This window comes from Loxodonta africana, chromosome 11 (genome assembly GCF_030014295.1).
Source record: "Loxodonta africana isolate mLoxAfr1 chromosome 11, mLoxAfr1.hap2, whole genome shotgun sequence".
In the NCBI taxonomy this organism is placed as follows: domain Eukaryota; kingdom Metazoa; phylum Chordata; class Mammalia; order Proboscidea; family Elephantidae; genus Loxodonta; species Loxodonta africana.
Genome location: NC_087352.1, coordinates 24,268,947 through 24,289,961, shown reverse-complemented (window position 1 = coordinate 24,289,961; position 21,015 = coordinate 24,268,947). Strand labels below are relative to the sequence as shown.

Here is a 21,015-nt window from a genome sequence, read left to right as displayed (position 1 = left end):
GTCCAGCACAATTAGATGGTGCCCAGCTACCACTGACTGCTTTGACAGGGATCACAATAGAGGGTCCGGGACAGAGCTGGAGAAAAATGTAGAACAAAATTCTAATGCACACACACAAAAGATCAGACTTACTGGTATGACAGAGACTGCAGAAACCCCGAGAGTACGGCCCTTGTACACCCTGTTAGCTCAATAATGAAGTCACTCCTGAGGTTCGCCCTTCAGCCAAAGATTATAGACAGGCCCATAAAACAAAACGAGACTAAATGGGCACATCAGCCCAGGAGCAAGGATGAGAAGGCAAGAAGGGACAGGAAAGCTGATGATAGGGAAGCCAAAGTCAAGAAGGGGAGAGTATTGACATGTCACGGGGTTGGCAACCAACGTTACAAAACAGTATGTGTACTAATTGTTTAATGAGAAGCTAGTTTGTTCTGTAAATCTTCATCTAAAGTACAATGAAAAAATTACAGCCTGGAAAATCCTACCAGGCAGTTCTACTCCGTCTCGTGGGGCTGCTTGAATCCTTACCTACTCCAAGGCACCTAACAACAAGAATATTGGGGAAACTACAGCTGAGTCAGATGGGTCTTAAAGAATACTGGCAAGGTCTAGAAGAACGCTTCCCATTACAAAAGGCTTTGTGCAGCGACTAGGAACAGAGAATGACTGAAGTCAGGCCCAGAGGAGATGTCAACAGAGAAACAAACAAACAAAAAACCAAGCCCGTTGCCTCCGGTTGATTCCGACTCACAGCGACCCGACAGAGAGAGAATAAATAGGGTGAGGTCAAACCGCCTTAGTTTGGTTGGAGAGAAAGGCTAGATTGCTTCCAAGACGGAAAGCCCGGGATGGATTTCCCAGCAGCGCGACCCTGGAGCCAGAGTCGGTATAGAGTTGGAGAAGATCGAGGATACAAAAAAACAAAAAACAAACCCGTTTCCGTCCAGTCCATTTCGACTCATAACGACCCTATGTGACAGAGCTGACGAATTTCCAAAGGAGAAGAGAAAACCCGGGGCAGCATTCCTATTGGACTCTAGAATGGAATCGTAGAGAAATTGGCTCCTGGGTGTGCCCTGGTGGTGTAAAAGTGGTTAAGCGCTGGGCTCCTAACAGAAAGGTCATCGGTTCAAACCCACCAGCCGCTCCGCGGGATAAAGATGTGGCAGTCGGGTTCAGTAAAGGTCACAGCCTTGGAAACCCTTTGGGGCAGGTCTACTCTGTCTAATAGGGTCGGCAAGAGCCGGAACTGACTGAACGGCGGTGGGTTGGGTTTGGTTTTGCTGCAGTGGCGCCTGCGCACCGGGCCGCCTGGGTTTATCCGGGGAGAGACCGTTGGCAGAAACTGGCGCAAACGGGGCTGTGACAGCAGCGGCATTCCGAGTGGGCGGGGCGGGGAACGCCTGGGCCCGACACGCATGCGCACTACGGGGCGCGGCCGCGGCGCACCTGCGCACGGAGAAGCCGCGGGAGGGCGGGGCCTCTAGCGTTCTCGGCGCTCGGGGGATTGTGGGATAGTGGTGGAGAGCGGCTGGGCGTCGGAGTAGCCGGAGTGCAGACGCCCCGGACCTCCGCTGGTTTGGGGAAAGGAGGGTTGAGGAAGTGGGCCTCGGCTTCCGTCGGTGGCCGCTCCGCAGTGCCTTGGGGCCACAGAGGAGGACATCTTCCCCGCCTGCCCTCTGCTTTTCCACGGGGTGCAGGGCTGAGGAAACCGGGGCGACGTCCCGTTCCCTCGCTCAGACTTCTCAGCCCAGCTCGCTGCCCGCGGCTTCAATCGTCGAACCCCGGAGGTGCCTGCGCGGGTCCCGTGACTTCCCCACCCAACGAACCCCGCGCTTACCCCCGAACTCAGCGGAGCTAGGCACGCGGGGCCCCCCATTGATCCGAGGGCGCGTGCGCGCCGCGCAAACCCCCGACTGAAGCGCCTGCGCACCGAGCGCCCCGCGAGACCACTGCGTCGCCCCCCGCCCCCACTTACCGGGTCCCTGAGCAGGGGCCGGAGCCGCCTGCAGCGGGGCGGGGGGGGCGCCCCGATGAGCCCCGAGTGCGAGGAGCCGCCGCCCCCCCGAGCAGGTGAGCCGGCCGGATCCCGGGACCCTTCCCCGGAGTCCAGGCCTCCCGAGTCTCCGCTCCCCCCGCCCCGGGCCCTCTAGAGCCTTACCAAAGTACCCCTCGGGGCTCCCCAGTCTCTTCCCTGTCCGGGCCACCCCCCATCTTTCTCCTCGGGCCTCTTCCGTTCCTTCTTTGGGCTTCCCCCCAGTCTGTGTCACCTCAGCGTCCACCGTCTCGCCTAAAGTCTCCATTTCTTTTCTTTGGCCTATTCCCAGCCCACCTCCCTCTTCCCACTCGGCCTCCCCAGTCTGTTAGTCTCTTCCCCTGTGGTTCACCACCAGACCACTATCTTTTTATTCTTTTTCGGATTCATTCTCCTCCTCTTCTTTTCTCACCCACCCACCCACCACCTTCTTTCCCTCTCAGACTCACCCCCCCCCATCTTTTCTCCGTCCAGCTCATCCCCAGCTTACCTCTTCCTTCCCCCTAGGTCCTTCCAGTCTCATAGTCCCTCCCTACTCTGCTTCATTGCCACTCTGTCACCTCCTTCCTCCCTCAGATTCACCTATCCCCCAGTCTCTTCTTCCTCTCTCCCATCCCCCCAGTCTCTTAGTCTCTTTCTTCCTCACCTCATCCCCTCCTTCCCTCTCGTACTCATTCCTCCTGCCCCAGTCACTTGCCCCTCCAACCCACCCCCTTCCACCATACCTACTCCTCTCTGGGACTCACCCCCGCTCCCAGTCTCTTCCCCCTTGAGCCTGCCCCCCTCAGTAGTCTGTCTCCTCAGGCACCCCCATCTCTTACTACTGAGACTCTTCTCTCTTGCCCCCATTTTTTGCGTCATGCCTTTGCCCTCCTTCCTGCCTTCCTGGATTCACTGGTCCCTGTTCATTTTGATCCTTGGGCTCAGGACATAAAGTAGTGGCGCTTTCCCTTTACCCTGGCTGTGGGTCCCCTGTACGTGGTGGTCTTTGGCTTCTGGTTGTGAGGAGGGATCTGGGAGCCCGCGTTCTCTGGGGCGGGTCCTGTTTTTGAGAGGAGGCCTGCTTCTGAGGGCAGGGTGGGGTACTGGTGCTGGACCCAGAGAGGGGACGCTGCCCTGAAGGAGGGATGGGTCCCTGGGGAGACAAAGGCAGAGCTGGGCAGTCACAATTACTGTGTGTGGTGATAGAGGTAACTCAGGGCACCACTGCGGGAGCCCAGGGAGGGGCAGGGACTGGCAGGACTGGCCAAGCCAGTGGCTTTTCTGTCGAGGAAGGTTGAGTGGGAGTTGACAGATGGAGAGTGGGAAGAAGGGCATTCCGGGTGGAAGGAACAACCAGTGCAGATACGTGAAGGTGGGGGTGTTGGAGGGTCTGAGAGAGGGTATATGTTGGGGGGAGTGGGCAAAACACCTAGAGCTGGAGCTGGTTACCTTGGAGGTGGTGTTCTGGCGAGGGTCCTTCCTGCTCCTTCCTGTACCATGTACACACACACTCCTGTTTGAGGACACAGGCGTTACCATTTACACCAGCCTGGAAAGCAAGATGTTTCTGGAAAGGAAGGTGTGTTGTCAGATGTGGGACTTGGTTAGAGCTTAGCAAAACTGCAGCAGGGTTGCAGCCAACTTGAGGAAGAGGTTCCACCTCAGCTCTCACAAGGTGACAATGGCAGTGACTCAGAATTATCTGGAGAATACAGCGTGTGTGGTTTGTGTACATATCCTGTACGCTAACATGTACATGTAGAAACGGCCACCACACCCTGGGACACGCACTTACCACGTGGAATGGCAGTTGGTTTTACTTGCTCTATTTAAAATGTTATTTTTTCTGTTCTCTCTTTTTTAAAGCTTTTTTCTACTGCAGCATCATTTTGTGTAAATTAAATGAGACCACGTGACTTGTTTTCTGGAGTTTTACACCACATTTGGGAGGCAGTGAAGGCTAATAGTTTAGAGTGAGCTCTTTTGTTGGACAGACCTAGGTTCAAGTTCTGGCTGTCCAACTTGCTAGTGGGGTGACTGTGGACATGCTGATCAGAAGCTCTGTGCCTTCTCTTCCTCATCTGTAGAGTGGGGACAAAGTGCCCTCCTCATGGGGTTGTTCCAGGGGTTAAGCTTGACGTATGTAGAAGCTCATAGCAGAATGCAAGGTAAAGAAGCTGCTCCAGGATCAGTTGCTCCTGTGATTATTATATCTGGCTTGGGATCATCTATTGCAGCATTTCTCAGCTGGGGGTGATTGTGCCCCAGGGTACACTTGGCCACATCTGGAGGCATTTTTGATTGTCACAACTAGGGGGAGGGTGCTGCTGGCCTCTACCGGGTCAAGGTCAGGGATGTTGCTAAACATCTTAGGATGGACAGGATAGCTCTGCATGACAGAGGATTGTTGTTAGTTGCTGTTCAGTTGACTCCAACTCATGGCGACCCCATGTACAAAAGAATGAAATGTTGCCCAGCCTTATGTCATCTTCATGATCTTGGCGTGTTTGAGTCCGTAGTTGTGGCCAATGTGTGTTTTGAGTGCCTTCCAACCTAGGGGGCTCATCTTCCAGCTCCGTATTGGACAGGATTCTGTTGTGATCCATAGGGATTTCGTTGGCTACTTTTCAGACATAGATCACCAGGCCTTTCTTCCTAGTCTTAGCCTGAACGCTCCACTGAAACCTGTACATTATGGGTGACCCTGCCAGTATTTGAAATACCAGTGGCGTAGCTTCCAGCATCTTAGCAACATGCAGGCCACTGTACTACGACAAGCTGACAGACAGGTGGTGGGAGGCAAAGAATCAACCAGCCCAAAATGTTAACAGCGCCAAGGTGGGGAAGCCATAATTTCTTGTTTGGGTGTAGTTGGGCTTATCTACTTTTTTACTATCTGTCAGTGGCTGTGTGGCTCTGTGCATCATCATGTGTTTGGATTTACCTTTCTTTTTTTCGGTAGTTAGCCTCTGTTGGCCCAGCTACTGTTGCTTTCCGTTTGAGGTATATCTACTCCCCCTCGTCCTCCACCCCTCAGATTTTTTTATTCAGGCTCTCTGGTCAAGTGACCTCAGCAGATCATCTTCCCCCGCTGATGTTGATTTTGTTTTTGTCTTTGGTTTGTGACTTAGGAGAACCCTATGTGTTACAGAGTAGAAACTGCCCCGAAGGGTTTCTTGGCTGTAATCTTTATTAAAGCAGATTGCTAGGCCTGTTTCTTACACAGTACCTACTGGGTGGGTTCAAACTGCCAACCCAGCTGTGTGCACCACCCAGGGACCTTCACCCTCCCCCTCTGGACTTTAGCCTTTGCTAATTTAGCAAGTGCTCTGAGCTCTTCTCTGGGCCTGGCCTTGCACTGGGTCCTGGGGAACCAGCCCCTTCAAGGGCGTACGGATGACTAAACAGGCAAATTGCATCACTGAGCACCCAGGTGCTGGCTGAGGGGTGGCCATGGACACAGGCCCCCAGTGATATCGTGGGGGGGGCGGTGGCTTCCTGGAGGAGGTGCCTGGTCAGAGAACTAGAGGAGAGGCAGAGGGAGCTGCACGTGCAGGGCAGAGAGGAAGGGATGCGTGCGGCTGAATTTTGAGAGCCATGTGGCTTGCAGCAAGAGAGAGGTGAGAGGCTTGGAGGCTCCGGTGGGTTGCCTTCCCCAACTGCCTGGCACATGGCTTGTTGGCTGGGGGACATAATCCCCTTCCCACCCCAAACCCAGTGTCTTCCTTTGAGCACCAGCTTTGTGGGTCCTTCGCTGGGAAGTGCTGCCTGATGGTAGCCCTGTGAGGGGTTTCATAGATGGGGAGACAGAGGCCAGTGGTGCTCTGCCACCTGTTGTAGATTGAGTTTGGGCAGGTGAGATTTGCCGCACCCAGACCTTCCTGACTTAACTGCCCTGGAGGCTCCTGAGGCTGTAGCACTCTGTCCGCTCTGCTTTTCCAAGGGCTCTCCGTCTTAGAGTATATTCTTTGATCTTGTCTTTTTTCCAAACCCGTGGCCAATGCAAGAGATGAGTCCAGAATGTGAACATTGGAATCCCCCCTACCAGTTCTCAGCAGTTGCTTCTGTCTCCCAATTTCTTCATCCCCTGGGGTCAGGCAGAGCTGGCACCTCCCCTGGGAAGGTGTGATCCAGAAGGCATAGGGGAGGTACCCCCTAACGGGGAATGACCCCCGTCCCCAGGCTTTTTAAAGCCTCAAGGCTCCCAGCCCCAGCCTGGTCTCAGCTTGTCATTCTGTGTAACCTTGGCCAGGTCCTTTTGCTCCTCTGGCCTCAGTGACCCCTTTTCATTAGTGGCTGTCCCCGATGCCTACCTTGCCAGGGTGGTGGCAGCCCCATGGGCCCTAACTTGGAAGTTGCTGGGGTCGTTGTTCCATCCCATGGGAAGCCCCTTCCAGTCCTGGCATTGGCATCGGGTGACCTGACCTCCCCTCAGACCCTGGGTGCTGGCTGGGTGAGGGGGAAGTTGGCGGGAGGCTCTCCTGCCATCCTCTGAGCTGCCCTGCTGCCGCCGGGCCCTTTAAGGGGCTGGGCCCAGGCTGCCGTCCGCTGCAAGCAGGTTCTCTTCCCCGCACTTGGACTTGCCCAGCCAGTTTCTAATTAGAGCGGCAGCCCGTGGGCCTGTCATCTCTGCAGTGGAGGCGGATGAGTGGCCTGCGGTGCCCTCTCCTGAGGCCCAAACTGGCCTTCTCTGCCCTCTGATCCCGCTTGCCGAGGCATAGGGCCCTTCAGGTGGCCTGTCCTGGGAGGCCCTCCCAGCGGCCTCTGGGCCCTTCACCCCCACTTCCGGGTGCCTTGGGGCCAGGGCAGGAAAGACGGGTGGTGGGGAAGAATCGGCTGGGTTCCCTGGCAGCCAGAGCTGTGTTTGGACTACAGCAGCCAGCGGGACGGCTCTTTGGGAGCTGTAGCTAGGCCCTGCCTGAGCCTGGGGCAGGGCCTGCAGGCTCCAGAGAAGAAAGGCAGCTGGTGTTGAAGGCCTCAGGAAACAAAGCAGGAGGAGGAACGAGAGGTGATGGTGAGGACCTGGCAGAGGGAGAGTTACAGAGGTAGTTTTCGTTTTTCATGGCCTCCTTTCTCATTTATAAATCCCCCTTCTTCCGTTTACAGCCAGAGTCATGGTTTTCAAACGGTTGCTGAAAACCATTGGTAGTCACTTCCGCTTTCTAGAAGTTGCTGAAAGTTGCAAAGGATGGGGGTGGGGGTGCAGAGAAGTGTTTCAGTTGCTTAGTAAGAAGGGGAGCGTGCCCTTCTCCTCCTTGTCTGTTCGTAGCATGGCCAGCCTTGGGATAGTGACTGTCTCCTTCTCCTCCCACCCTTGCGGTGCAGTACTGGGAAGGATCGTGGTCTTAGAGACAGGCTGAGGAGGGGGCTGCCACAGGGACAAGACCACCAGCCTTACCTCATTGGTGCTCACTACAGCGCCTCCTGAGGCTAGGTGTCCCCATTGAACAGATGGGGGAAGTGAGGCTCAAAGATGGTCAGTGCTGGACCCAGGTTCCCCACCAGCTCTATGGAATTGGAAGGTGGGGGCTGAGAGTCAGGACTTGAGGCTGGAGTGGACTGAGAGTTTGTGGTGAGGAAAAGTGTTTCTTTTCTGTTTTCCTGTGTTTGTGTTTGCACCTCCACTCTGTTTAGAGCTTGAGAGCCAATGTTTGACCATGTGATCACATTGAATCCTTCCAGCCACCTCATTTTCAGAGGGGCCACCTGAGGTCGAGAGGTTAAGGGCCTGGCTGGAGTTGTGCAGTGCCAGTTCAAGCCAGTCCCTGGATCCCAGACCCTATGCTTTCTCCCTCCTAGCGCTGTACACTGCCTGCACACCCTGCTTTGTCTTGTGGCTCCCCACGCCTACTCCCACCTGTGCTTTCTGGAAAGCCAGGCTATGTAGGCAGGTGGGAAGGTGGAGTGAGGGCAAGAGGTTCGAGGTGGGGGCAGCAAGCTGTACCCGATAACCAGGAGCTTTAGAAATGAGCGTGAACACCCCCCCCCCACCCAAAAAAAGAAGAAATGAAATGCGCGGGAACCTCAGCTGTGAGAATGTCTACCTAGTGTAAAGAGGCCGGGGCTAGGGATTTGGAACCATGCAGAATCCTGGCTCCGTGGGCCTCTACCCCCTGCCCGGCCCCTGCTTCCACATCTGTGAAATGGGATAATAGTAATGCCTTACCTTGCTGTCTTGACATGGAGACAAGATAAGGTGCTGGCAAGTGCCAGGTACAGGCACATGGGTTCTCTCCAGGTATCATTTAGTCCTGTTTCTTGTCCCGTATCTCTGTGGAGGAGGGTGGCTTAGTTCAGGGATGAGGAGGGCTGACCTTGGATGTGCTCCCCAGGTGAGCCCTTCCTGTGCTTCAGCTCTGCGCAGCGAGCTGGTGTTTGGTCCACTGCGGGGTGACCTGACTATTGAGCAGGGAGGACTGAGCCTGGCCTTGCCAGGGTACCTGGGGTAGTGGCTTTGTTTTTTGTTTTGTTTTTTTGGTAACAATTTTATGAGGTAGAATTCATATACGGTACAATTTGTCTATTTAAAATATGCAGTTTATTGGCAGGTAGTACAATCACCATGTTGTGCAGCCACCCCTTTTGTCTACTCCCAGAACATTCTCATCCCCTCAAAAGGAAACCCTGTGCCCATTAGCACTCATTCATCATCTCCCTGTCCTCCAGCCCCCACCAACTACTAATCTGCTTTCTGTCTCTGAATTTATCTATTCTGGACAATTCACATAAATATGTGGCCTTTGTGACTGACTTCCTTCACCTGTAGGGGATCCTCTGACTCCTCTGGGAATCAGTTTCCTTGTCTCTCCTCTTGCTGTCTCTGGTGTGGAAACCCCTTCGAGTGCACAGAGAGCTGTGTTCTCCTCACATTGAGAGTCTGCTTTTTGCCTCTCATGGCATGGTTTTCTTAGGGCATCGGCAGGGTTGAGATTGATTTGGTGGCTGCCATGTGAGGCTTGAGGACCCCTCTTCAGCTTCCCTTCTAGTCTGAGATCCCCCACATCCCCCCTGCAGGCCTCACAGGGACCCATATTCGGTAGTACACCATACCCACCCCTCTAACCCACCACACGCCAATCCTATGTGGTCTACTTTTCCCAACAATCACCCTAAAACACAAAATAAGGAGCACTGCACTTGCGACCCTATAGTGGCTCTTTCTCATGGCCTATACACAGAGACGAACCTCTGTGCTTTCAAGACCTCAGGGCCGCCCAGCCACCTCTCCAGCCTTTCCCTGGCTGAGCCTGTGCAGAGTGCTCTTCTACCCCCCTGCCCTCTCTGGGGAGCACCCTGCCCCCTTTCTTTGACTGGCTAACATCAGACCTCCACGGGCTGGGCCCAGGAAGCCTCCCTGACAACCCTGCTCACCCGATGAGGGCCTAGGGTCACCTGTGCTCCTGGGCCCAAGTGAGCTCCCACATGGCCGTTTACATAGCACTGTCCTGCTGCTGCTGTTCCGGGGGGTGTCTTATTCATGGTTGCAGCCCCAAAAGCACCCACTGCATTGTTCCGCTGCCCCCAGCATGGTGCCTGACACATGGAAGCCTCACGTGTCTGAGGGTGGGCACTTACCACGCAGTGTGCCAGGCAGGCCGTGGTGACAGATGCCACAGTGACAGATGCTGTGGTTATAGCGGCCCAAGCAACTGTTGCCCTGAGGATGTCATGGCCATTATAGCTCAACTGCTTCCCATGACCTCCACCACTGAAGGGGTGGCTGGCCAGGGCACAGGTGAGAAAACTGAGATGTACCCAGGCACATGGCCCATCCCTAGGTCTCAGGGCCAGCATGCAGTGGAGATGGGGACTGTGCTTGGTTGGAAACCCTGGTGGCATAGTGGTTAAGAGTTCAGCTGCTAACCAAAAGGTTGGCAGTTCAAATCCACCAGGGGCTCTTTGGAAACCCTGTGGGGCAATTCTGCTCTGTACTGTAGGGTCACTATGAGTCAGAATCGATTTGATGGCAATGGGTTTGGGTTTTTTGGTTTTCGATGTGAGGGTATTTTGGCCCCAGGTACAGATTAGGAAATCCATCCCCCTCTGCTCCTACTCCAGGCTGTCTGTGAGTCTCGTTATCCTGGGTGCTGGCACTTAATAGTTGGCCCTGCTATATCCCTCCCCACCCAGTGAGATGGAGGTGTGTGCGGTAACGTCCTGCACAGAGTCAGGAGTGACTACCGCACAGAGAACGTGCAGGGTCGCTGCCTTCTCTTCTTTTGAAGCAGCCCTGGTTTCATCGTCACTGCAGCGGGAACACTGGCACCCAGGGAACCAAACACCCTCGGCCCTTCAGCTGCCGGCGCAGCTCACAGAGGGGAAGCAGGCCTTCTCCACTTGCCTAGGTTTCCCTCTCACCCCTCTCCTTGTTCCTTAAGGAAACCCCTTCAGTAGGAGCAATTTCACTTCATCGGTGACTGGACAGATCTCTCTCTAACCTCTGACCTTAAACATGACAGGGGCTTTGTGAGAAATGTGGCTGTTGGGAGACAGGGTGTCTCTGAGCGTCTGACATCTGTGAACATCCTTCACGCCCCAGCTTCTGTGCTGATGTCGCCCTCTGAAAGCTCACATTGCACGGTGAGAGGGGTTCTGTTTGGTGTCAGAGCTGCTCCGCCAGAGCGTGTACTTAGGGTGGCTTTCATTCTTGTGCGTGGGGCTGGCCTCCCAGGAGTGAATGGGGGACTTGCACACAATGGTGAGTGCTGAGCATATTGTGACATGGGTCCTAGGATCCATCATAGAGCAAGTGGACAGTGGTGGGCTGGAGCCTGCTGTGGCCAAGGGTGGTCAGGCCTTCCTCGCTGGACAAGAGACCTGTGACTGGTACATCCAGGTGGGCCAGACAGCAAGCGCAGAGTGCCTGAGAGGGAGCCAGGAAGAGCAGAAAGGGTGGCCAGTGTGGCTGGATTGGAGTGAGGGGGGGATGTGGCAGGGAGGAGGTTGGAGGAGCCTGCTCTCACGGGCCTGGTGGGCCTGGGCAGGAGTTTGGGGTGCTATCTAAGAGCATGGGAAGCCATTGAGGGTTGGAGCGGAGGCAGGACATTGAGTTTCACTTCAAGAGGGTTTGTCAGGCTGTTGTGTGTAGAAAGGATGTAGAAAGGCTGAGGGGAGGTGGGACCAGGGAGATGATAGGGTCTGGTCATGCAGGTAGAGAAAGGGGGTGGGTTCTGGTAATGGATCTGCATGGGCAAGGGGCCGAGGAGACTCAAGGGGGCTCCTGGGTTTGTGGTCTGAGCCACCAGGGGTGCTGGTGCCGTGGCTGGGATGGTGGTGGCCAAGCAACGGTGAGTGAGTAGACAGGTGGGGTGGGGCAAAGTGTGTTGTCAAGTGCATGCTCCCTGGGCCTTCTACTGGAGAAGGACGTCACGGGGCTGGCTTGTGAGTGAGGGGCCTGCGTCCACAGTCTTCCTTCCTGAGCCTAGAGCATGTTTGCTTGGTGCCTTTGTGGTACAGTGTGGGGCCCACTGAGGACTGGTCAGGCTGTGGAGGCATTAGTGGCTGAGTGGCTTTCAGCTGCCTGATGGGTCAGTGAAGACAGGTGGAGTGCAGGTGGGAAAAGCTGCTGTCCATGGGAACCAGGCTTCTTCTGTGACAGGGGCTTGCCTGTCACTAGAAGCCACCAGGCAAAGGGTGCTGGGAGGGATGTGGCTTCTGTATTCCTTTGCTCTAGAGATGTGCACTGAGCTCTGACGAGGTCCTGGGTTGGTCCTGGGCCTCAGCTGTGCACCAAGCGCAGTCCCCACCTCTACCGCCTGCTGGCCCTGAGACCTAGGGACAGGTCATGTGTCTGGGTATGTCTCAGTTTTCTCATCTGTAAGACAGGGTCAGCCACCCCTTCAGTGGTGGAGGTCATGGGAAGCAACGGAGCTATAATGGCCGCAACATCCTCAGCAATGGTTGCGTGGGGCACCATAGCCACTGCATCTGTCACTGTGGCATCTGTCACCACTGCCTGCCTGGCACACTGCGTGGGGAGTGCCTATCCCTCAGACATGTGAGGCCTTCATGTGTCAGGTATCGTGCTGGGGGCAGCGAAACGATGCAGTGGGTGCTTTTCAAGGAGACACCCCGCCCCCCGCCCCAAATAGCAACAGCAGGACAGCGCTGTTTGAAGGGCCTTGTGGGAACTCACTTGGACCTGGGAGCACAGGGGACCCTAGGCCTGCAGCGGGTGAGCAGGGTTGTCGGGGAGACCTCCTGGGGCCAGACTGTGGAGGTCAGATGTCAGCCAGGCAAAGAAAGGGGGCAGGGTGCTCCCCAGAGAGGGTAGGGGGGTAGAAGAGCACTCTGCACAGGCTCATCCAGGGACAGGCTGGAGAGGTGGGTGGCAGCCCTGGGGTCTTGAATGCAGAGAGGTTCGTCTCTGTATATAGGCCATGAGAAGGAGCCATTACAGGGTCAAAAGTGCAGTGCTCCTTTATTTTGTGTTTTAGGGTGATTGTTGGGAAAAGTGGACCACGTAGGATTGGGGTGTGACAGGTTAGAGGGGTGGGTATGGGGTACTACCGGATACGGGTCCCTGTGAGGCCTACAGTGGGGAAGTGGAAGCTCTCAAGTGTCCTCTCGCTGTGTCTTCACATCATCGAGGTACCCCTTGCCCTCTGGCAGCGCCCCTCCTAGCTTCTCCTCTAGTCTGTGGTCTGCAGGGCTTAAGAACCAGACAGCCTGTCTCATCAGGACTGTTTGTAAAGTAAGAGTGTATAAAAATGGTGTTAGTCTGACTTCAGTATCAACAGCCCAACGCTGATTCCTGTGAGGCTGAGGTCAGACATACCTCCACCCTCCGATCATTTTGCCAATTCTCATATCAACCATCCCTTCCACAGCACTCTCTACTTCTCTACTGGGTTCAATAATTTGGTGCAATGGCCACACAACTCACAGACCGTACTCACGATTGTGGGGTTTATTAGGGAAGTAACAGGTTACAGTTCAGGTCCAGGAATGCTCAGGATGCAGTTCTGTCAGGACAGCCTCTTCCCAGCTGTGCTGGTATGCCTCTTTCTGACCCTTGGCAAGTGTTACAAAGCTCTTTTAGCTCCAACAATAAGTGCCTGGGGCGCTTCACTCCACCGAGAAGCCTCAGCCCAAAGATACTCAGCTCTCTCGCTCTGTGGGCTGGGGAGCCCACTGTGCTGTCTCCTGGTGGCCTCCTGGTTCTGCTGCATCTCCTGCCACCGTTTTTCTGCTCCTACTTCTTGCCATCTCCAGAGTTACAGCTCTCCTTCTCTGTCCTGGTTCTGCTGCCTCTGCTGCTTCTCTCTGTCTCATGTGTTACGGTTCCTCTCTCTTTTTCTTTCTCTCCCTCTCCCTTTGTCTCCCTTTAAGCCTAACGGGATGGCAAAACTAACCAGTCCCCATGTGAGAGTTCCACATATCTTATTTGCATGGTTCCACCCACTCACAAGGGTGCCATGTGTCTTGTTTACAATATTAGCAAACTATCCAATCTCCTTGGTGGGCTACAAACACCTCATTTGCATAGTCCTACCTGGTCATTTGATGGGAGTTACTAAGACTCTGACTGGAAGGGCCGTATTAAGTAATTCACTGCACTGCAGAGTGATTCTGTGGGACTGAGGGGATGGAGGGCCTCGGAGGTCACTGCTTTAACCTGAAATCTCCAGGCCGTACAGATCTGCCCTGAGCTGTGGGGGGACATGGATGAGCGAGGGGTGAATTGGCTGCTGTCCTGGTGAGAGGTGGCAGTCAGAGCAGAGACATGCAAGAGGCCAGTGGCATTTTGAACGGTGTGCCCTAAGACTTGCAGATGAGGTGTGCAGGGGAGAAGGGAGCTTCTGGAGTCTGGGGCTGAGGGTACATGGGCTGCAGAGCCCTTCCCTGTGGGCTCTACCCAGCTGGGTTTCAGCCACTTGTCTGCCCTCTGGTTCTAGGGGTACTGGTGGCCATCAAAGGGCAGGTCAAAGGTTCTAGACTCACCTTCTGTGGCAGGGGGTGCAAGAGGCCTGTGCAGAGTGGGCGGTGGTGTCTCTGTGGGGTGACCGTGGTCAGGCTGGTGTCTGGGGAGGGCCGCCAGGCTGGGCCCTCGAGGAAGGGCATCTGGGAGGGGAACAGGGTCTGAGCATCTGAGCAGCCACAGGAGAGGCAGTGCTTGGGGAAGCAGTTGACAGCCCTCGCCTGGCCCCGTGTATGCCATGGTGAGGCCACGGGCCTGCCTCTCCGCATCCTCGACTATAACTCAGGAACACAGTTGCTCTGCCTCAGTGGGCAGTGGGCATGAACTCCAGACAGCGCCTGGCATACAGTAAAAGATCAACAGACAAATACCACCGTTGGGGTAGGAGGGGCGTGTCATACTGGAATGCTGCCTGATGTGTGTGAGTATGTGACTGGCCAGCCTGCAGGGGATTTGCAGGCACTGGTAGGTCGTTGTAGTCATCATCCACCTGAGGCCTTGGAGCCCTCGCCCTGCCGTATCGCAGCATCCTCCCCATGGTCGGGCTTCACTTCCTTGTGGGCAGGGTAGAGGGGCCCTGCATCAGTACTAATCAGGGGCTTAAGACAAGACCTGCACCTTGCTTATGCTTGGTGTACACTGTTGTACCTCCATTACCTGTGCCAGAGGTGGGAGGGAACTGGCCCTTTGTGCACCAGGCTGAGGCGCTAAGACACGTTCCGTAATGAGTACCCGCCCTGTTGGATTCTGAGCAGAGTGGTGGCAGAGTCAGAGCTGGGTGTGGGACGCATGTTTGCCCTCTTTTCCCTGCTGAGGCATTCCCAGCAGAGGCATTGTCCCTTCCTGGGTTCCTTCGGGCCCTATTCAGTAGCTCTTGTCCTGGGTGGGGCGAGGAGGGGTAGGATGCATGTGCGTATATTCTTGTGCGTGTGTGTAGCAAGCATCCAGGTAACGGCCACAGCATGGAGGCGCACAGCCCCCCCCACCCCCGTGTCCCTGCCTCGAACATGACTTTGGGTGTTAGCTGGGCCGGGCAGTAGCCATGCTAGCTCTCACAGGGTGTCTGAATTTGCTCAGCCAATACAGATGGGAGCTAATTGGTGCTGAGCCAGAGGTTCCAGGCCTGCCCCACCCAGATGTGGGGCTGTGGGAGCAGGCCTTGTGGAGGCAGACGGAGGCACTGGGCTCCCACTCACTCTGCTTGTGGTGCTTGTGTGTGGGCCATTCCCAGGGCTTTTAGCTTGGCCTGGGGGGCGTAATGAGGATGGGATGGTCAGCCTCAGAGTGACATGACTCTGGGCTGTGGGGAGGCTGTAGGGGTGGTCCAGGTGGGAGGTGCTGTGGCAGGGATGGGGAGGTGGGTGGGCTGGAAGAGCCTGAGGCAGCAGCAAGGCCTCCTGGGTGTGGTGAAGGGGAGCCCAGGCAGGGCCAGGCTCAGGTGGGAGGCCTAGTGCATCCAAGAGCCTCTGGGTCCCCCAGGTAGGCACAATAGCTTGTCAGGTTGGAACTGGTTTGGGAAGACATGCCTGATGTGTACTTCCAGTGGGTGTCAGTGGGCAGCATCCAGGCAGTCTCTGGACGTGCCTGTCCGCTGACCCAGCCTGGTGTCCACAGGGCGCCATGTTCTGGAAGTTTGACCTACATACAAGCTCGCACATCGACACGCTTCTGGAGCGGGAGGATCTGAGCCTACCTGAGCTGTTGGATGAGGAGGACGTGCTGCAGGAGTGCAAGGTCGTCAACCGCAAGCTGCTCGACTTCCTGCTGCAGCCACCCCACCTGCAGGCCATGGTGGCCTGGGTCACCCAGGAGCCACCAGCCAGTGGCGAGGAGCGCTTGCGCTACAAGTGAGCACCCCCTCCCCCTGGTATACCCCCTGTACCTCCATCATGAGCTGTACCCTTGCTCCCAGTATATCCCCCCGGGTTCTTGGGGTGTTAGGCCCCTGCAGGGACATCATGAACCCCCCATGACCCCAGTGCTCCTCCCTGGATCTTTGGGTTGTCAGGCCTCTACAGGCCACCATACTTTCCTGGGCACCTGCCATGCACCAGCAAGGTTCCGAGCTGTTCGCGTGTGTTCACTCTTGTGCCCCCCAGTGCTCTGAGATGTGGGTGACATCATTAGCGCAGGTGTTTTAAGAAGAGAGGGGAGGAGATGAGTCTGCAAAGTCACTCGAGGTGGGGCCAGGACAGGCTGGAGGCAGAGAAGGGGAGAGAGAAGGAGCTCCTAGCTGGGGTTGGGTCATGGGGGACTCTTCAGATGGTGGTGGCCATGGGTGAGGAATAGATGGGGGTCAGACCATGAAGGGGCTGAGGAGGTTGGATGCCATATTGGTATCACAGGATCTGTGGCCAGGCTCAGAGCAGGCAGGGACTGGGCTGGTGTTAGAGGACTTCCGGGGCCCTGAGGGAGTGGGGAGTGCAAGAAGTAAGAAGAGCCCAGAGGGGAGGTAGGATCGGGTCAGGGAGCTTCCAGGGGCAGGAGGGCAGGACCTGTTGGCTGAGCTGGTGCTGTGGGGCCAGGGATGGGAGGATGGCCTCGCTCACCTCCCCCGTCTCTGCCCTTATCGGATCCTGCTGTATACCCCCACACCTCTGCTTGCCCCTCCTGGACACGAGCCCCCTAGCCTCCTCTGAGTCCGCCCAGCGCTGGACCCGGGACCACAGTGGATGCAGCCCTGGGTCGGGGGAGCGGTGGCTCATGTGCCCAGCTCCGCCTCTGAGCCAGTGCCCTCCCCAGGTACCCAAGTGTGGCGTGCGAGATCCTGACCTCAGATGTGCCCCAGATCAACGATGCCCTGGGAGCTGATGAGTCCCTCCTAAACCGGCTCTATGGCTTTCTGCAGAGCAGCGGCAGCCTCAATCCGCTGCTGGCCAGCTTCTTCAGCAAGGTCATGGGCATCCTCATCAATCGCAAGACTGACCAGGTACCCCTGCCTCCCTCTGTGCCAGCCATTGCCCCGCTGCCATGGGATCGCTGGGGAGTCCTGGGGAGCCTTGGGTCACTGGCGCTGCCATGACCTGTCTACCTGTGTCCCCAGCTTGTGTCCTTCCTGCGCAAAAAGGATGACTTTGTGGACCTGCTTCTGCAGCACATTGGCACTTCGGCCATCATGGACCTGCTGCTGCGTCTGCTCACCTGTGTGGAGCGGCCCCAGCTGCGGCAGGACGTTGTCAATGTGAGCTGCGCTGATGTGTGCCCGCTCCATGTCCTGCGGGCCCCGCCACACCCTCGCCCTGCCCCCGTGTGCCCCACCCCCCAAGTGCTCCACAGGGCCCCGCATCCCATTCCTTTCCATGAGCCCCACCCTGGCCTTTGCTTTTAGCCTTGGGCTTCTACATCTGTGACACAAGGAGGATGACCAGAGGTGGTGAGGGGTCAGATGTCGGGCAGGGCCCAGGGGTGACACAGTTAATGCCTGTCTTCTAACCCTCAGTGGCTCAATGAAGAGAAGATTGTGCAGCGGCTGATCGAGCTGATCCACCCGTCTAAAGACGACAATGTGAGTGCCTGGCTACTCCTGTCCCCTCCTCTCTCCTCTTTCTTGGTACCTCACACTGGCTGCTTCTCAGTCTCCCAGCCTTTTCCCTTTATGCCCATGCTTCACACCAGCTTCGTTCGGTCTACCCCCTAACTATGACAAAGGAAGTATTTAAAACCATTGCCGACTCATAGTGACAGTATAGGAGAGAGTAGAACTGCCCCATAGCGTTTTCAGAGAGCGGCTGGTAGATTTGAACTGCTGACCTGTTTTTTCTTTTTTTGTGATCTTTTTTTTTTTTTGAATTTTTATTCTGCTTTAAGTGAAAGTTTACAAATCCAGTCAGCCTCTCATACAAAAATTTATATATACATTGCTGTATACTCCTAGTTGCTCTCCCCCTAATGAGACAGCACACTCCTTCCCTCCACCCTCTATTTCTGTGTCCATTGAGCCAGCTTTGGCCCCCTCTGCCTTCTCATCTCCCTTCCAAACAGGAGCTGCCCACATAGTCTCATGTGTCTGCTTGACCCAAGAAGCTCATTCCTCACCAGTATCATTTTCTATCCTATAGTCCAGTCGAATTCGTGTCTGAAGAATTGGCTTTGGGAATGGTTCCTGTCTTGGGCTAACAGAAGGTCTGGGGACCATGACCTCTGGGGTCCTTCTAGTCTCAGTCAGACCGTTAAGTCTGGTCTTTTTACAAGGATTTGGAGTCTGCATCCCACTGCTCTCCAGCTCCCTCAGGGGTTCTCTGTTGTGTTCCCTGTCAGGGAAGTCATTGGTTGTAGCCGGGCACCATCTCATTCTTCTGGTCTCAGGCTGATGTAGTCTCTGGTTTATGTGGCCCTTTCTGTCTCTTGGGCTCATAAATACCTTGTGTCTTTGGTGTTCTTCGTTCTTCTTTGCTCCAGGTAGATTGAGACCAATTGGTGCATCTTAGATGGCTGTTTGCTAGCGCTTAAGACCCAGACACCCGTCCTCAAAGTAGGATACAGAATGTTTTCTTGATAGATTTTATTATGCCTATTGACCTAGATGTCCTTTGCAACCATGGTCCCCAAACCCCTGCCCCTGCTATGCTGGCCTTCAAAACGTTCAGTTTATTTGGGAAACTTCTTTGCTTTTGGTTTAGTCCAGTTGTACTGATCTCTCCTGTATTGTGTGTTGTCTTTTCCCTTCACTTGCAATAGTTCTTGACTACTATCTAGTTAGGGAATACCTCTCTCAGAGAATATTTTCTTTTCTGTTTAAACATTTCTCAAGTTCTTATAATAGCGGTCTCATACAATATTTGTCCTTTTGCAACTAATTTCACTCAGCGTAATGCCTTCCAGATTCCTCCATGTTACGAAATGTTTCACGGATTCATTGTTCTTTATCGATGTGTAGTATTCCATTGTGTGAATATACCGTAATTTATCCATTCATCCACTGATGGGCACCTTGGTTGCTTCCATCTTTTTGCTGTTGTGAACAGTGCTGCAATGAACATGAGTATGCATATATCTGTTCATGTAAAGGCTCTTATTTCTCTAGGATATATTCCAAGGAGTGGGATTACCGGACTGCATGGTAGTTTTGTTTCTAGCTTTTTGAAGAAGCACCAAATTGATTTCCAAAGTGGTTGTACCATTTTACATTCCCACCAGCAGTGTATAAGTGTTCCAGTCTCTCCACATCCTCTCCAACATTCATTATTTTGGAACTGCAGAACTTTTAGTTAGAAGCTGAGCCCTTAACCACTGCCGCTAGGGCTCCAAGGAAGTGTCTAGAACCACACATATCTGTGTACTTCTACCACATGGAAGAGAAAAGGGGTTCTACACAGGAGATGTTTCTTTTATGAACCAGAAAGTTGACATAGTTAACCCCTTGAGGGGGCAGGGGCTTGATTTTAGCATCTCAAACCCATTGCCATCTAGTCACTTCCAACTTAGTGACTAGCATCCCAAAGGACCCCTAACCCTAGGCTCTGACCTCTTCCTACTGGTTCCTGAATCCTTCTGTGGTCCTGTCTCCCATGCCCCACCCACCCAGGCACCTCACTGCTGCCCCCTGCAGCCCACTCATGTCATGGCGTGCAGTGCATTTCACATTTCCCCAAGGCCAGGCTAGAGCTACCTTCCCACCTTGGCCTGTGCCAGCTCTTGTGGCCTGGGCTGCCCTTTCATCTGCCAGGTGTGGCCTCATCTGCCGGGTGTGGCCTGCGGTGCCTCCCAGTCCTCAGTGTTCCTCCATGACGGCCTGTCTGTTCTCCTGGCCTCGAGTCTGGCCCTGCTCTGTGCCCCAGTGCCTCAGACCCCCACCTGAGGCAGTGTGTCCCTGCACTAGCCTTGGCCTCCATGTGGCCCACAGGCCTGCAGAGCAGGGACCCAGCTCCCAGGGTACCCTTGCACCCAGGCCCACAGCCGGTCCCCAGCCCTACCTGCCTACCGTCAGCCCCTAGGCTGGGAGCGTGCCAGTTCAGGCCTCTTCCGTAGGTGGGAGTGGGCATCTGCTGTGAGCAGGCACTGTCCTAGGTGCTGTGAGCTTGTGGTGGCTCTGAAGCACGGCTGGGGCCCGGGGTATGTCTGGGGCTGTGTGTGGGGGCCGCGGCAGAGCCATGGACTGGATTTGGACTTCCACAACGGTTCTCCTTTTTGCTTTTTTAACAGCTTTATTGAGATACAGTTCCCGTACCACATACCTCACCCATGTAAAAAGTCAGTGTAGTGGTTTCTACTGTGTCCACAGGCTTGTGCAGCCACCGCCACAGTCAATGTTAAAACACTTCTCGTCACCCCCAAGAGAAATCGTGTGCCTATTAGCAGCAGTCTCGTTCCCTCTACTCCCCAGCCCCTGGCAGCCACCCATCTACTTCCTGTCTCTACGGACTTGCCTCTTCTGGACATTTCATGTTAGACGACGTCATATAATACATGGTTTTCTGTGGCTGGCTTATTTCACTCAGTATAATGTTTTCAAGGTTCACCCATGTCGTATAGCAGGTATCAAAACTCCATTTTTCTTTATAGTGGAGTAGTATTCCTTTGTACGAATAGACTACATTTTGTTTATCCATTCGTGTGTTGATGGACGCTTTTGGCAGTTGTGAGTAGTGTTGCTAGGAGCACGTGTGTAGAGATTTTGTGTGGAATGCCTGTTTTTCTGGGAAGCCTTACTTGGTTTCCCTCTGTCTCTGCTCATCTTTCCCTCCTGGGCGTATTAGGTGCCTGTGGTCCGTCCTTGTAGCACTTATACTGCTGGTCCACGTGTCTCGCTTCCCATGGTGCTTGGTAAACTGCGAGTGCGCGATTTCCCTGTCCCTGAGCGGCCAAGGAAGCACGTCTGGGTCCCTGGGGCAGTCTGGGCTGGGACCAGTGAGTCAGCTCAGACCAGGGTCCTCACCTCTGCCCTTCCTCTCAGCAACATTCCAACGCATCCCAATCCCTGTGTGACATCATCCGTCTGAGCCGAGAGCAGATGATCCAGGTGCAGGACAGCCCGGAGCCCGACCCACTGCTGGTTACCCTTGAGAAGTACGTCTCCTGGGATGGGGAGGGGGACCTGGGGGGACCTAGGGCACCTGGCTTGCATCTTACCACTTCA

General features: G+C 55.0%; 1 protein-coding gene across 7 annotated transcripts in view; it reads left to right on the top strand.

Moving 5' to 3' along the window:
* Positions 1–1,508: 1,508 nt before the first annotated feature.
* The window catches only part of PPP6R1 (protein phosphatase 6 regulatory subunit 1), a 29,584-nt gene continuing 10,077 nt past the window's right edge, over positions 1,509–21,015 (top strand). For 2 of the 7 annotated variants that reach the window (XM_023543584.2, XM_023543585.2), the window contains exons 1-6: positions 9,799–10,600; positions 15,555–15,787; positions 16,683–16,869; positions 16,984–17,121; positions 17,380–17,445; positions 20,833–20,945. In XM_023543584.2, coding sequence (XP_023399352.2) covers positions 10,571–10,600; positions 15,555–15,787; positions 16,683–16,869; positions 16,984–17,121; positions 17,380–17,445; positions 20,833–20,945 — 767 coding nt within the window. In that variant the 5' untranslated portion in view covers positions 9,799–10,570. Of the gene's footprint in view, positions 2,077–3,424; positions 7,066–9,782; positions 10,601–15,554; positions 15,788–16,682; positions 16,870–16,983; positions 17,122–17,379; positions 17,446–20,832; positions 20,946–21,015 lie in introns of those variants that run through there. The other 5 variants (XM_023543581.2, XM_023543579.2, XM_023543580.2 and 2 more) reach the window with 5 other exon arrangements.